The sequence below is a fragment of the Tympanuchus pallidicinctus genome, unplaced genomic scaffold, assembly GCF_026119805.1.
Source record: "Tympanuchus pallidicinctus isolate F22 unplaced genomic scaffold, pur_lepc_1.0 scaffold12, whole genome shotgun sequence".
Lineage (NCBI taxonomy): Eukaryota > Metazoa > Chordata > Aves > Galliformes > Phasianidae > Tympanuchus > Tympanuchus pallidicinctus.
Genome location: NW_026294637.1, coordinates 14,959,492 through 14,972,994, shown reverse-complemented (window position 1 = coordinate 14,972,994; position 13,503 = coordinate 14,959,492). Strand labels below are relative to the sequence as shown.

Sequence of the window (13,503 nt, the reverse complement as noted above, 5' to 3'; positions counted from 1 at the left end):
AAGCATGAAATGTGACGTGGGTGCAGAAAGCGCTGCGGGCGCAGTGAAACGCAGCGCCTTGCTGAGGACGTTCACAGCCCCACCGCTACGCCCGGCCTCCGGTGGCTTTCAGGCCGCGGCGGGGCGCAGCCCTGGGGGTGGAGCTAGCGCTCGCATTTCCGCTTCCGGGTCGGCGGTCAGCGCGGCCAGTGCTTCTTCCGGCCGCTCGGAGCGGGTGAGGCGCCGGCGGTGGCGGCGGGCGGTGGTGAGCCGGGGCCGGGCCTGGCGGGCGGCCTCGGGGAGACGCGGAGTCGGGGCTGGGGCTGCGGCTCCCTGTCCTGCCGCAGCGCCCCGTTCCGCAGTGGGCACCCTGCGCCGGGGGCTGGAGGCCGGCCGGCCCGGCAGCCGAACGGGAGGCGGACGAGGCCGGCCCCGCGTGTCGCGTTCGGGCCGTGCCGGTGCGGCTCCGCCCTGCCACCCGGGCTCTCGGCTCCTGCCGTGTACTGGGCAGCTAAAGGCCGTGTTGTGTTTTGTAGGTTTTTTTTTACCTCGTTTATTAATGAGAGCAAGGATACAGCAGGCGTCCCGAGCCGTGGATGGTCAGTAAGGCGGCCAGCGCCCCGCAGGAACCATGGCCTATCAGCTGTACCGGAACACCACTCTGGGCAACAGCCTGCAGGAGAGTCTGGACGAGCTCATCCAGGTGCGAGCGCCGGGCTCGAGGCGGCTGCCGGGAGCGGCGGTGCAGATACAGCCGGATATAGCCATGCTGCGGGCAGCATCTCAGCTTTCAGAATGTTTACCTATTGAGATCAAAAGCGATTTGCGTTACGTGGGAGCCTTTAGGTGAACGTTGTAGATGGAAGCCTTTTCTGATGTGGCATTCTCCCCTGTTGTGTGGTCCAGTAAAGCTATAGCCAGGCTATTCTGGAACACTGCAATCAGTTTCCTCTTCTGCTGGTTTCCAACTAACCAGCAGCAATCTTCGTGTAGCACAAAAAATCTTTTAGCACATTATTTCTTCTCCCGGGCTTAAGGTGGGAAAACAAAGGTAAATAAGGGGATATGGAGCTGTTGGAGCAGGTCCAGAGGAGGGCCACGAAGATGATCAGAAGGCTGGGGCACCTCCCCTATGAAGACAGGTTGAGAGAGCTAGGAATCTTCAGCCTGGGGAAGTCTCCAAGGTGACCTTACTTTGGTGGCCTTCCAGTACCAGAAGAGGGCCTACAGAAAGGCTGGGTAGGGACTTTTTATAAGGGCAGGTAGTAACAGGACAAAGGGAAATGGTTTTAAACTGGAAGAGGGTAGATTTAGACTGGATATTAAGAATAAATTCTTCACTGTGAGGGTGATGAGACACTGGAACAGGTTGCTCAGTGAGGTTGTGGATGCTTTCTCCCTGGAAGCACTGAAGGCCAAACTGGATGGGGCTGTGAGCAACCTGGACTAGAGGGAGATGTCCCTGCCTATAGCAAGGGGGTGGAACTGGGTGATCTCAAAGGTCCCTTCCAAGCCAAACCATTCTATGATGATACTTCTGTAATGCTTCTATAAGCTATTCTTTTAGAGACCTCTTCCCATAAACTTTCTTGTGATATTCTTTGTTTTTAGTGCGGTTCTGTTTTCTTTTTCTTCTTTTTTGACTGAAAGCGGAAGCAACTCAAAACTTGTTTTTACACCTCTTCAGTCACAGCAAATCACTCCTCAGCTGGCCCTTCAGGTGCTACTTCAGTTTGATAAAGCTATAAATTCGGCACTGGCACAACGAGTCAGGAACAGAGTCAATTTCAGGGTAAGATAACTGCCTGTCACAGTTCTTGGTAAGCGATGGTGGTTTGAGTGTTGATGCAGAATGTCACACAGTGTGCTGTGAGCAGAGATTTCAAAAGGTCCTTTATGATTCTGAAATAATGGCTGCCTACTTGTATGTTCGGTATTTAATTGTGAAGCTTATTATCTCCCTGGTCTGTTGGGGAATTTTTGAAGGAATGCAGAAATTGGAAACAAGAATTTGGTGGGATGAGAGCAGAGGAAAAAGGAAAAGCTGAAATGTGTAGTGTTGCTGTTGTTAGTGTCCTGCAGATGGGGAGAATTTTGCTCCACTGAATTGTATTCTGCAGAAGTGAGATAAAGCCAGTTTTTCAGCCACAGCTCTGACAGGAAAAGAGACTAGAGACATGCAGGTGTACTTTTATATTCTGTTTGCTGTAGGTCTCACAGAAAAACTTGTTTTTTTCACAGCCACCCTCTTTAGTTAATGGCAGATAGCCAACCAATTATTAAATGTCAATTTGATTGTAGTATTGAGGGAAAAGTTGTCCTGAGTATTTCTCTGCAGTCTATGCAGAATGCAGAAATAAAGCATGCTTGTAGGATTTTAGATTTTTTTTATTTTATTTTGGTGTTTTTTCCCCTCACATAATTCTTTTTAATATGTGGTGTAGCAAACTGTCCTGAAGATGCAAAACAAACAAATTTCACGTGGAGCTTAAGTTCCAAAAGAATCAGTTTAAAATGTGAGAAGATAAAGGCCAAAAGGTGTGCACCTTTGGAATGCACCATGTGTAGGAAAGCCCTGTTATGTCACACTGATTAGTTTTTTCTCTTATAAACAATTGCAGAATTCATATATTCTGTGATCACTGCTCATATTCCTTGGGTTTTAAGAAATCTTTTTTGGTACTAATATAAGTTACATAGTTTGTTAGTGCACGTGAGAAAGCTTTTTAGCATATCTATGAAACTTCCATTTGCATAGAGTGTAACATCCTTGCATTGAAAAGATACATGGAAAGGCCTTGAAAACTTCAGCCACTGGAGGGCATTTAAATAACAGTTTTCCCCAGTTGCTTGCTTGTGTGTTTGCATGCATTCAGGTTCATAGTTGGTTTTATGGCAAGCTGATTTGTTGTTCTAGAAGGTACGTAGTTCTGTAAAGAGTAAATGTCATATTTCCTGATATTTTGGGGATGCCACCTATAGAAAATATCTTCTGTTTTTTTCAAAGGGATCTCTGAATACATACAGGTTCTGTGACAACGTATGGACGTTTGTACTGAATGATGTTGAATTTAGGGAAGTCACTGAGCTTGTGAAAGTGGACAAAGTGAAAATTGTAGCATGTGATGGAAAAAGTAAGTATGAAATAGAATATAAATAAGCACAGGCACTAGACCATTTGTAGAAAGCTTTGATTGATCCTCTAATTAAAGCTATACTGATTGTATTTTTCAGGTGAAAGTAGGGCTCTGAACTCTGTTTCACTTCTCATCATTTGTTAAATAGAAGCCAGCTGGATGCTTCCCTAACTCATAAGCACTGAAATAGGAACGTGTGAGAGATTGTGGACACCTGTTGTGCAAGTGCAAAGTCAGAATTAATCTGGTTTGAGTTCCTGCATAGTGATTTTTGCAGTATTAACCAGTTTGCTAGAACAGCACCATATTTTATTGAAATCAAATCATCATCAAAGCATCAGTCTGAGCAAGCAGTGAAAACTGTTGGAGCAATTGGTTGCTGGATATGATAGTGTGGGACCCATGCACATGGGAAGCTTTTGATGGCATGGCAGATCACGTGGTGCAACTAATGTCTGGCTCAATGGGCCCCCTGTATGTAACTGCTTATAGGAGTTTATCCCCAGCCGTGTGACTGGATTGCTTTTGTCAGTGTTGCTTGAAGTTCTTTGCTGAAAAAAAATAATCATTTAGCGACTACTGTGGCAAGCTGCTTCACAACTTTTCCACCCATTGATTGACAGAATGTCACTGGTGTGTGAAAAGGCGCCCGTTGTTTTATTCTTAGAGGTGGTGCTAAAAGGAAGAACTGAGAATGGAAAAGGCTGTAGTTATGTGTAAGCTAGCCCACAAAACAAGTTCTTCATGACTTTTTGGATTCTGGCGTGATTATAGGGGTCATGTCAACTTGTAGTTCTACATAGCTGTCAGAACTTGTCGTTTGTTCAGCCTCTGCTGTTAGCTACTGTTTCTTTCAGCTTATTGGACATATTCACTCACATGTATGCAGATAAGGTTTAAAGAACTGGGTGATTTAAAGTTGTTACTAAGATTTCAGCTCTTTTTCCACAAAAAGACTTGCTTAAAAAACTCATAGTAAACATTGATGTGTTTTCTACTTTATCCAAAGACCAGTATTTTTTCCACAGTGCTAAGAACAAAAAAGCAATGACAATGGTAATAGTAGAAATTGCACTTCTGACAAAAGTTCAGAACAGAGTATTGCACTCAGTTATTTTATGAAGGTCATGCTCATCCTCACAGGGATTTAAAAATGCATGATAGATATACTGCAGTAGCACAGATTCCATAGGAGCTTTTGCTGTGGGACGTGCTAACTTTTCTCTTTGGCAGATCATGTGATTTAGTAAGATATGCTTGTGATTGACTGCAGTAAAGTGCGTGACACAGAGTTACAGTAAAGCCTCTTCTATTTTTGGTACCATATTGGCAAATGATGTATATGCACAGCCTTGAAGTTTTACAGTGGCTGTTTTCGGTATGATTAAATGAGGTGAAAGTACACAAGCAGTCCTTGCCTCACATTATAGCAGTGAAGGGATTTGGGTAGGTACAGAGCATGTGCTATATTAAAAGGCTTGAGGGGATGTTTTTGAGTTTGAGGAAGGTATTAAAGAATGGCATTTGTTCTCTTTAACTGAAGTCTGTGGGATAGTGTGTATTACATTGCCTTTTTTCTTTCCTAGACACTGGTTCCAATGCTGCAGAATGAAAAGAACTGTGGTTTGCCTGCAATATTTTCTGTTAATGCGCAGCACTTTCTGGAGAGAAGCATGGAAAGGGACTGTGTTTGTACTTGCATTACTTGCATCTTGTGATGCAGATGTGAGTTAATCCGTACTAAGAAAGCATCACAGGAAAACAGTGGAAGAAATACCTGTAGCATTTCTTCAGTTCACCATGTGGGGCATGAAGAACACAATGTTATTTCTTTTTTAAAAAGTTACAACAATACTGTTGCCTTTTTTGTTCACAATAACTTCTCTAATAAACTTTTATTTAAAAACTTGTGAATGAATGAGTGATCATTGGAAAGCTTTGTTTAAAAACATACATTAATGCATTCTTGTGGTATTCTGTAATTGTTTTTATAGTACTATTGCAAATTCAAAGGGCTTTCAGTTGTAGAGTCTAATCTGAGTATGGTGGCAAAGGAATGGCCAGTTATTTTCAAAATAACATTTCTAGACATCAGCAAAAACTTAGCAGCTCATGCTCATCAGTATACTTTTCTGTTTGTTGCTGTATGTTATTATCATATTAAATAGACAAAAATAGGTGTCTATAGATGTATTTGTTACTTGGTAGATAGTAGGTATCTGTAAATACCAAATCCATTGTGTACTCTGTGCTAGTAATACATTGACTTGAGTATTAAAATATCACTGCGTAGCTCATGAAAGAGAACCTTAAGGATTGCACTGTGTTCTAAAAAAATACTGGTGCTGCTTATTTTTATGTTTATCTAATCACTCTTTGTGCATGACTTTGGCCTGGAATAGGTATTTAGAACGTATTTAAAACGAGAAATTTCATGTTCTCAGTTAGAAGTGGGAGAAGTGATGAGCACTGAAAGCCTCAGTTATTGAGGATAAATTAGAATCCTTCCATCCAGCTCCCCCTTCAAACCTGGAATATCTTCCATAGACAAGATTTATTTTTTTTCTTTGCATGAAGGGATTTCACAGGCTTGCTTCACAGACATCTCCAGGTACTGTGATTACAATTTTTCTTTTGTCCTGTATCTGTTAAAATGTCTTCTGTGTACTGCAGTTTGATAAGAAACTGTTCTGAAAAAAAAACCAAACAAAAAACAAGACTATTGCTCTTATTTGAACAGCATGGTAATTGCCTACTGAGGTCATTATGTTGAAGGATGTCAATGTGTGACCCTCCTGTGGTTTTCTCTTTTTTCTGTCTTACCCGATCTTCTATGTTTAAATGTTCTGTGATAATTGTGGGGCAAACTGAATTTCAACCCTAAGAAATCTGTTAGTTGTTCCTACCTCCAGCCCTGCAGTCTTTTTCTCTCTGAACCGAAGCTTCTCAATCTCCAGCTCTTTTGTAACCCTTGGATTCCTTTCTAAAGTAAATAAGTATATACTGGTTTCAGTTCCAAGTAATGTGCATTAGCATATTCACTACAGTCTTTTTCCATTAAAAAAAAAAAAGGCAGCAGCATTACACTGATGTAAGGTTTATGTGTGGAATGAATTTGTTAGCGTTTTCTTCATACTCCTCCATCAGCCTTCTCTTGTTTTTCAGTAGTTGTACATTGCTACATTAGCACTTGCATCCTTGGAATTACTTTATTTGTTAATTGAAAGAAAATACAGAACTTAAGAAGCACTGATTTGCTTCCTTGCATGTGTACATGTGCAAAGAAAAATTTCAAATGAAGGAGAAATAATTTGAATGGTGAAGATGTCTGCTACTCAGCAATTCGTAAAATTCCAGTCAATGTGAGTGTGATCAGAAATGGCAGTTCGTAAATTCAAGACAATTTTAATGACTTGTTCAAAAAAAAGGGAAAAAAAGTAATGTTAAGAGTTGTAGTGGAGATCTGGGTGTGTTCCTTTGGAGAAAGGTGATGGTGCCTAACAGTAATACTCCCCATGTGCTCTGATTATCTGTTGATTCGTGTTGCCTTGCTTTGTAAGGAAGTATTTGAAAAGGAGATGGACGTTCTGAAATGAATTTAAATGCTCAAAACTTAAAGCACTCCATTCTTTCCATAGTGGAAAAATGTGCAAATGCTTAAATACCACTGAAGTTCTTGATTAGCCTTTTGTTTGGCCCAAGTTAACCAAGTACCAAAAAAAGCAACACAGATGAAAAGCGTGTTGCATGTTGTACTAAGATACTTTTTTTCATATCCAATGCAAAACTGTCACTGACTAGAGCATCAGCATGCTTGCTGCTACCTGTTTGGTTTTTCCAGCTGTAATGGCTTGGTTCACTGGTTTGTTGGGGCTTGTTTTTTCCAATTTATTTCAGAAAAGTCTGAGTGCCTTCCAGCTGTCCATAGTGGAGAAAAAGCAAAAGATAATTTTGACCTTGAGCTGCAATTAATGTTTATATTTGGAAAGAAACTTTGCAATAAATAAAAAGAATCTGGGGGAAAAATGAAAGTGGATGACTAAATCCCGGAACAAAAATGGCTGTGGTGACTGCCTGTGTAAAACATGGATTCCACGAGAGGAAAGGATTTTTGTGAATTCCTCCAGTGCACAAAAGTAGATCTTGGCTAAAGCAAGCTGTTTGCTCAGTCAGGGCTGTGAGTACTGCTTCAAATGTTATCAGAGAGAGATTAAAAGAACAATAAGTATGGAGCTGTCAGGGTCATCTTGTAACACAGTACAATGAGGTAGATAAGATTTAATGGCAATGTTGGATGTTTGCTTTGCTGCATCTTCAGCAACATAGGAAGTAGTATTTCAGTTAACGTACTAGTGGCTTGGTTTTGCTTCTCAGTGCTCTAACAGTTCCTGGGTGGACATGGGAAGAAAATTCAATAATAAATAATAAATAGGAGGAGCATAGGAAAGAGCATTTGAGTGAGTATCCAGTGGAACTGGAACTGCAGTGGGAGATCTAGCCTTAAGCTTCACTCTCGTAAGAGGAGAAACTTAATTAGGAAATTAGTTTTGCTCAAAGATAAATTTTTTTGTAAAAGTTAGTCAGATTGTGGTGGTATAACCAATGACCAAATCAATTCTGCTTATGGTGGCAAGTATTTTATCAGTATTTTGTTTCTGGAGGTTGTACTTCTTCATAGTTTGTTTGTAATTTTTACCTGTAAATATTTACCTGTAAATTTATTACCTATAAATTTTTCCTCCAAATTTATTTCCATTGACCCATTTCCTTATTACAGGACGTCTCAGAGATGATCTTATAAAACACAGAATAAATGCAAAGCAAGAAGGAAATAGATGCTCTTGACTAGAGTGAAGAAAAGCCATTGATGGACTCTGTGTTTCAGCATGTGTTATGATAGTTTCAGCTCACGCTGTGTTGTTCTTGCAAAAGTGAAAAACATTTGGATTAAAGACAGGTGAGTTTTTTTTTAAATCTGTTGTTAGATTTTCAGAATTGTAGTTTCTCCTTCCTCCTGTGCATACCTTGAGTGGCTGTTTGCAACACACTTCCTCCTTACGCAGCTGGTGGTTTGTTTAATGATCAGATTGTTAGTTAGCAGCTGATCTGTAGACAGAGGGGTCACAAGTAGCCTTTCATACTCTCACTGGACCAAGCTAATAATAAAATTCCTGATGTGACTGTTTCCAACTTAGTTCAGGATTTTATTGATGAAGTTCATAGGGTATTTAATCTGTTTTGGGGGATGATTCTGTATTCTACTTTGGGCTGAGGTTTGTCCTAATTTGCTGGCAATTTGTTCTCCTCAGTTCTACAGCTAACCTTGCCCAACTGCATCATTTCTTTGTGTCCCTGTCATCAATTTTCTGAGATGCTACTGAACTTATTTCTGCGACACTTTGAGATGTGTGGAACACAAAGTTACACGTGGTTATTCAGTGATGTTCTCTATGTCTCCTTATCATTACAGATCATAGTAATATACCTCACTTTTTTATTTGTATCACTGCTTTCTAATGTCAAATTTCTAATGTCTGTGGAAGAGGAAGTGCTGTGAATATTCCTGTGCCAGAATCTTTTTATCTTAGTTCACTTTCTGAATTTGGGAGTAGCCTCATGTTCCCCCAGAATAAATTAGGTTACTACTGAGAGGGTGAGTTTAAAATAAATTTGCACAAGATATACCTTTGTTTTACGAGCCAAATTATCAGAGATAAATTGTGAGTAAAATTTTCGAATGCTGTTGGTGGTGGTAAAAATAGCATAATCATGTTGAAAAGGTAAACATTTTGTAAGAGTGCATACAACCATGAGGTGACAGAGAATGACAGTCTGACTACTCATTGACTGTTTCCACCCTTGTTTCCACCCTCTTGTTTCTGTCTGACTGACGGTGTACTGTGTAAAAGGCTGTATCCAAAACACACCAAAGATGATCAACTGCCTCAAAATATAATGGCATAATCCTACAACAAAGATTTGGGAGCAAAGATTCTCAACCAAAATAGTTAAGAGTTAGAACTTATCAATAACCAACTGTCCAAGGTAGACAGATTGAAAATAACACTTGGTGAATTGGGCAGATGGTCTCTATTTAAGGACTATAAATATACTTCAAAAACGTCTTGATGTAATTATTTTCATATTTGTCACTCTATAAGATGCTGCTTTTGTGATGTAACAGGCATTTGTTTGCAGCAAAAAAACCTTTGTGTTTTTGTAGTTAACCTAGTTCCCCAAGAAGGGGGAAATTCAATTCCTATTCAATAGGCAAGCTTTTTCCAGTGTGGACAAATGCTATGTTTTAACCAGGAAGAGCAGAGATTGCAATATGCAATATTCAAAGAGAAGTTAGTTTGACTCTGCCGAGACTTACGTGAAACTGATTCAAAGTGGCTTTTTAATAGTTTTCAGATCTACGTGCTTGTTGCGCTGTCTCCATTTGATTGCTTGTTTGTTTGTTTGGGGCTCTCTGTCAGTCACAGATAAAACCTTTGCTGATACTTATTCTGCATAAGCAATGCTTTGTATTTCTGGGAGAGGAAACAACTTTAAAAGTTGCACGTATCTACAGGACAGAGACAGAAATTACTGTGATAAATCTGTAAGCAACCTGTAAGTACAAATCTTACTTTAGAGATACTTACTAAGCAACAGAGAGGTCCCTCTGGGAATCTTTCACTGTTTTAGGCTGAGGTTTCCTCCCTGCCCCAAGAGCATCTTTACTCTCTGTAGGCGCTCAGAGAATTCTTCACATGGCTGGAAAAACATCAACCAAACTTGAATCTATCCCAGCTCTGCCAGTGAACCACTGACAGCAGTTCACCACTTTGGGTTAATGTTTATTACTCTGCAGTGAATGAATGAGCTACAACACGCAAAATCAGAGAAGGCACCTACAGTTTGAATGCAGTCTTCTATGCTGGGAAATGTGAGTTCTTGCTCCGGCTCAGCACAGATGTTCTAAGTGAACATACTACACATGGCTATATTTGTTATGTAATGCAGATTTGGCTGCTGAAACCATTTGAAGTTTTACATGTTACTAACAGAAACTTTACTCTCCATAGGAGCAGATTTCTATTTACAGTACTTGGAAACCATTTCCCAATGGACTCATCAACCCTACTGCTTTACTCACTTTTGGGGGAGAGGGGGAGGATGGGGGGTGGGGGGGGAAGTTGGGAATGATAAATAAATGTCCAGTGATGGATTCATTGTTAATTTGACAGCTTGTCTTGCCTTTTTTGCCTACAGCAATCACTGCTGCTTCACTGCGCCATTTCAAAAATCAGCATTTATCATTTCATTTTAAAATGTCCAACAAAATTACAGCAGCACACCTTGTTAAGTCAGTCATTTAATCACTTCTTTCTTAAATCAGTGTTTCCAAGAACTGCGCGGCTTTGGTCATAATTGAGCTTCTGAAATCAGCAGCTCGCTACATTTAGATGATGTTCTTTGGCTGATGGTCATTCCCCACACGAGACGCTGAATTTATAAAGATGAAAGTGTTCACTGATTAGAAAATCTTAAGGAAAAAATGCTACCAGCACAGAGGCAACTGAATTAAACTCTCGGCCTCTCTGTGAGGATGTGCTGGGTGTGTGGAAGGAGCTGGCCTTAAGGAGAGCTGGGTGAAGCGCCTGTGGTGAGATACAAAAGTTGACCAACTTACAGTAACTTCAGTAACTAGCTCATAGTAACTTCAAGTAAAAAAAAGAATGCACTGGATGTTTTTGTTCTTCTTAAGGCCCAGCACACCCCTGGATGTGGCAGTTACACTGTGGAGAGCACTGCATAAAACTAATCTCTGGGTGGAGGAAAAAGGCAGGAAGGAGGCAGACAAGGTGGGCCTGTGCACTACTCTCCACACAGCTGTCCTGTGCCTGTGCTGCAGGTGCAGAAGGGCTGGAGGGCACAGCCAGCTTTCCTCAGGTGAGTACAGGGCACGGAGCACCCAGGAGCTCTTGCGGCACTTTTGCTACGGCTAGCAGTCAGAGGGCTCCCGAGCGACCGAAACAGGTGCAGCAGCCGATGTTCAGCCGGGCAGTCCGATTAATTGCATCGCCTCAGCTCGTCTCGTGACCTAACAGCGAACCTTCGGCGTCACTTCTGCGAGCAGACGGCACGCGGAGTGCAAAAACAGCGCGCTCGTCCGCTTACGACGGCCGCCGGAGAACTCCGGGGCCGCCTCTGTGTGGAGCCGGCAGCGGCGGGCGGAGTCCCGGCCCCTCCGCCCCACAGCACCGCCGCTCCCGCGCTCGGAGCGCGCCGACCCTTCGCCTCGGGGGTCGCGGAAGGATCCCCGCCCGCGGTCCGCTCACAGCCCCCGGCCGAGGAGCGCCTTACGGCGCAGGTGGCTCTCGAGACACTGGATGGCCGCATCGTCTACTTCGGGGTCGAACTTGTTGGCCAGGAGTTGGCGCTGCCGCAGCATCCAGGCCACGTCCCCGGCCCCGTAGACGCAGACGCTGCGCTGGAAGCGGCCGGTGCAGGGCGGGTAGGGCGCTCCGCGGCTCGTGTCGCCGTCCAGGTACTGCCACTTGACCAGGCGGGGCAGCGCGTTCATGTCGGACGTCTGGAACTTGTCGCTGTACGGCACGGCGCCGGGCACGCCGGGCGCGCGGTTCAGCGTGGCCCACACGTGCTCGTCGGGGCTGTAGGTGTCCTTGGCCCAATCGAGGAAGCGCCGCGCCGCGGGGTCCTCCAGCACGTGCCGCACGAAGGCCCGCGTGGCCGCGATGTAGGCGCTGCCCGTGAACATCGGCGAGGGCAGCGGCGACGGCGACTTCTCCGTGGCCGTGCGGGAGATGGAGGTCTTCACGAGGTGCTGGTACTTCCAGCGCTCCCGCTTGTAGGCCGTCGGCTTCTCCGACTCCATGCTGTTCTGCCCCTGCAGCACCCGCAGCGCGCGGACAATCTCCGCGTTGGTCTTGATGGGGAAGTCGGTGCCGCACGTGGTGAGGATGTAGCGCCAGGGCACGGGGCTCCGCAGCAGGTCCTGCATGCAGTTGAGGTCGGCCTGCAGCCGGGACCAGGAGGCGTACACCACGCTCTCCAGGCGGCTGGCCACGAAGACGTTGGGGAAGCAGGCGGCGATGGCCCGCACGGCCTGCTGGAAGGCGGCGGGAGCCTTGCCGTCCACGTGGACGCAGTAGACGTTCTGCGGCGCGTAGAGAGAGCGCAGGAGCCGCTCGAACATCTCGATCTTGTGGTGGATGACCATGGAGTAGGCAATGGGGAAGTCGGCTTCCTCCTCGCTCAGCGGGAACTCGATGTAGCGCCGGCCCTCCTTGAAGCTGCGGCAGTCCTTCGTCATGTTCAGGTACTCCTCGGGGCTCAGGGGTTGCCTTTTGTTCCTCACCTCCAGGTTGCTCACCAGGGCGTCCCGTACCGCCTCCTCGTCCCCGCGGACCACCCCCGCGCAGTCGAGCTTCCAGCGGGGCTCCAGGCGCAGCGCCCCGTACAGGCGGTCCCGGCAGCGCGGCTGGGCGTCGCGGCAGGGTAGGGCGATTCCGCGCAGCGCCACGGCGGCGGCCAGCAGCAGGGAGCCGAGCAGCACCGCGCAGCGCCGCCGCGCCGCCGGGAGCTTCTTGTTGCACAGCCGCATGCCCGGCCCGCGCCTGGGAGCGAAGCGCTGCCCGCCCGGCCCGCCGCTGCCTCGCCCCGGGGCGCCCCGCGTCGCCTCGAGGGAGCGGTGAAACGGTCGTTGCCGTGCAATGAATGGACTGACGGTGCCGCGATCCTGCTGGGTGGAACAGCGGCGGGGCAGTCACCGCAGGTGAATAAAAGGAAGTCCCCTCCCTCTCTCCTTGCTGCGTGACTGTTTCATTTTATTAGTGCATGGATATCTTGTATGTCAGTGTGAAAGAAGATATTTGATCTTACCGCTTACCTGTCTGTGGAGCAAGCAGAATTCTTCTAGAATGCAACCTTGTGCTTTTAAAGAGAAGTATTGCTAGATGACTGTGGGATATATGCTGCTTTCCCAGTGTTTGCATCGTGTCAGGGAGCGACAGCAGCAGTGTTACTGGAGGGAAGCCCTGCAGCAGTGTGTTTGCTAGCCTGGAACGTTTGGGGCATTAGTGAAGGGTTATAGAATCATAGAACGTCTTGGGTTGGAGGAGACCTTAATGCCCATCCAGTTCCCACCCCCCTGCAGTGGGTAGGGTTGCCACTACGGCTGCCCAGGTTGCACATCAGGCTGTCCAGGATCCCATCTAATCTGGCTGTGGATGCTGCCAGGAATGGGCCATCCACAGTTTCTCTGGGCAGTGGTGTCAGGGCCTCGCTGCCCTCTGAGTAAAAAAAAAAGTTCCTAATATCTAACCTAAACCTTTACCTGTTTAGCTGTTTCCCTCCTGTCCCATCAATATCAGAACAT

General features: G+C 45.2%; 2 protein-coding genes across 2 annotated transcripts; one reads left to right on the top strand and one right to left on the bottom strand.

Annotated features, from left to right (window-relative positions):
- The first annotated feature begins 163 nt into the window (after nt 1–163).
- Nucleotides 164–5,030, top strand: GTF2A2 (general transcription factor IIA subunit 2). The gene is made up of 5 exons (XM_052671702.1): nt 164–214; nt 516–682; nt 1,667–1,771; nt 2,987–3,113; nt 4,703–5,030. Exons 2-5 carry the CDS (start codon nt 611–613, stop codon nt 4,726–4,728), a joined length of 330 nt encoding a protein of 109 aa, XP_052527662.1. The 5' UTR covers nt 164–214; nt 516–610; the 3' UTR covers nt 4,729–5,030.
- Nucleotides 5,031–10,333: 5,303 nt separating this feature from the next.
- GCNT3 (glucosaminyl (N-acetyl) transferase 3, mucin type) lies at nt 10,334–12,729 on the bottom strand. Its single transcript, XM_052671698.1, has one exon. It carries the CDS (start codon nt 12,727–12,729, stop codon nt 11,440–11,442), a length of 1,290 nt encoding a protein of 429 aa, XP_052527658.1. The 3' UTR covers nt 10,334–11,439.
- Between the last annotated feature and the right edge of the window lie 774 nt (nt 12,730–13,503).

Coding starts and splice junctions, on each gene's coding strand:
- GCNT3 (XM_052671698.1), bottom strand. CDS start 12,729: ATGCGGCTGTGCAACAAGAAGCTCCCGGCGGCGCGGCGGCGCTGCGCG.
- GTF2A2 (XM_052671702.1), top strand. CDS start 611: ATGGCCTATCAGCTGTACCGGAACACCACTCTGGGCAACAGCCTGCAG. Junction 683..1,666: donor GTCTGGACGAGCTCATCCAG/GTGCGAGCGCCG, acceptor ACACCTCTTCAG/TCACAGCAAATCACTCCTCA. Junction 1,772..2,986: donor GGAACAGAGTCAATTTCAGG/GTAAGATAACTG, acceptor TTTTTTTCAAAG/GGATCTCTGAATACATACAG.